At 37.5% G+C, this 1,828-nt stretch overlaps 1 protein-coding gene across 1 annotated transcript in view; it reads right to left on the reverse strand.

Annotated features, from left to right (window-relative positions):
• Window positions 1–921, reverse strand: part of zgc:64051 (leukocyte surface antigen CD53) — a 6,350-nt gene extending 5,429 nt beyond the window's left edge. Inside the window, exons 1-2 of the mRNA XM_014030445.1 lie at window positions 777–921; window positions 63–133 (exon numbers count right to left, since the gene is read on the reverse strand). Coding sequence (XP_013885899.1) covers window positions 63–125 — 63 coding nt within the window. The 5' untranslated portion in view covers window positions 126–133; window positions 777–921. The remainder of the gene's footprint in view (window positions 1–62; window positions 134–776) is intronic.
• Window positions 922–1,828: the final 907 nt, after the last annotated feature.

Raw genomic sequence — 1,828 nt, forward strand, 5'->3', positions numbered from 1 at the left:
GTGTGTGTGTGTGTGTGTGTGTGTGTGTGTGTGTGTGTGTGTGCCTTCTGAGACATACGTACAAAACACAGGAAGTTGGCAGCACACATGGTGTATTTTAAACACTTGAGGCAACCGTGAGCCATTTTGAGATCTGCAATAAGAAACAGACAGTTATTCATTTTTCCTCTGTAGGAACAGAAGAAACTCGTTCTTCTGTTTGATTCTGATCATCCTCGTTCATCATGTTTCTGCAGTTGTTTCTGTGGTCACACAGCAGGGAGGTGACAGTGACACAGCTCACTTCCTGTCGTCTGACTCAGTTTACCAGAAGAATAAAATTAGTTTAAGATTTTTTTTTTTTTTTTTAAAATAAAAAAACAGGGTTTGGTTTCGGTGGGTTGGGGATTGAATAAGGAATAGGAAATAAAACAACTTCTCCAAACTGTGCCGAATGATCATCTGTTAAAATCTACCATAATAATAAAAACAAAGTTAAAAAATGATCAATGATCATAAATCTATTTTTTTATATTATTTCTTACAACTGTTTTCTGTCAGAATTATTATTGAAGAGATATGTTTATGTTTGACATTAAAAGCTAATGAGATTCAGTTCTYGTGGTTGGTATATTAGTTGGGTTTTTTTTTTCACTTTGCCCACCTCTTTACAAGTTCACACATTTCTACATGATCTATAACTATATTATCTATATTAACAGCAGTGGAATATAACTCACAAATCTTCTACAAATATGAAGTCAAAGTAAAAACGAAGCATAAATTTGAAGTCTTACCTGTCCTGTCGCGTTAGTCTGTGCTCGTCTCTGTTTTCAGGCTTGTGCTGTTAAAGGTTCTGTGTTGTGTTCACTTCCCTTTCTTATTGTGCTTTGGACCGAGCAGAATCAGCTCATGGGGCTTTCAGCAGCCTTTTCACTTCCTCTTTCTGTTACATGGAAAAAGCTGTGACTTTGTGCTGCAAAGGCAGGGCAGGGGGCGAATGTCTCTGACAACATAATTATTTTTAGAGATGTACATTTAAAAAAAACATGTTTGTGAGTCAAACTGATGGCAGAAGCTGTTTGACCTCATTAAATGTAATCTTTTTAAACCAAAGAACAAAAATAAAACTATTTCCTCCTAAAGACGGAAGTGATGAACAGATGATGTTTATGTCTGTGGTTCCCACTGAAAACATTAGTTTATCTCACTGGTTCTGACAATTCACTGGTGACTTGACTTGTGACCTGACCAGGGTGAACCCTGCCCCTCGCACAGGGCACCAGTGATCCTGAAAGATAATGGATGGTTTAGCTGTGGTGGTCATCTTAAATTTTGTTGTTTTCAAAAGTTAATCAGTTGTTGAAAAATATCCAATTCTGACAGTTTTAATAAAAATACAATTGTGAAACTGAAAGCAGCAAAACCTTAAACCCTGTCACCAAACACTACCCCAGAACCAACTGACCTTGTTACATGGAGCTTGATGCAGATGTGCAGATAAAGATCACTGAACGGTAGATCTGACCCTGAGTTTACAATTTGGTGACTACAGCCAGTGGATGCAAGAACTGAGGTTGGTGGGCTTGTGAGGATGGACTTCTACATCTACATGTTTAATTAGACCRTCTAGGGTGGTCCTCTACAGCAGTGTTTCCCAAAGTGGGGTCCTGAAAAGATTTTCTGAATTAATTACATTTTGCCTTAGTTGTTACAAAGGAGTGAGGTTAGTGTATTTAAAATGGATAGATGTAGTATAAAAATATTGTTACTGTGCCCATGTTTTGTTGACCTGATACAAATGTTTATCATCCAAAAATAGTTGGGGGCACAGGTCTCTGCTACTGTT

The sequence above is a fragment of the Austrofundulus limnaeus genome, unplaced genomic scaffold (assembly GCF_001266775.1).
Source record: "Austrofundulus limnaeus strain Quisiro unplaced genomic scaffold, Austrofundulus_limnaeus-1.0 Scaffold1061, whole genome shotgun sequence".
NCBI classification, from domain to species: Eukaryota; Metazoa; Chordata; class Actinopteri; order Cyprinodontiformes; family Rivulidae; genus Austrofundulus; species Austrofundulus limnaeus.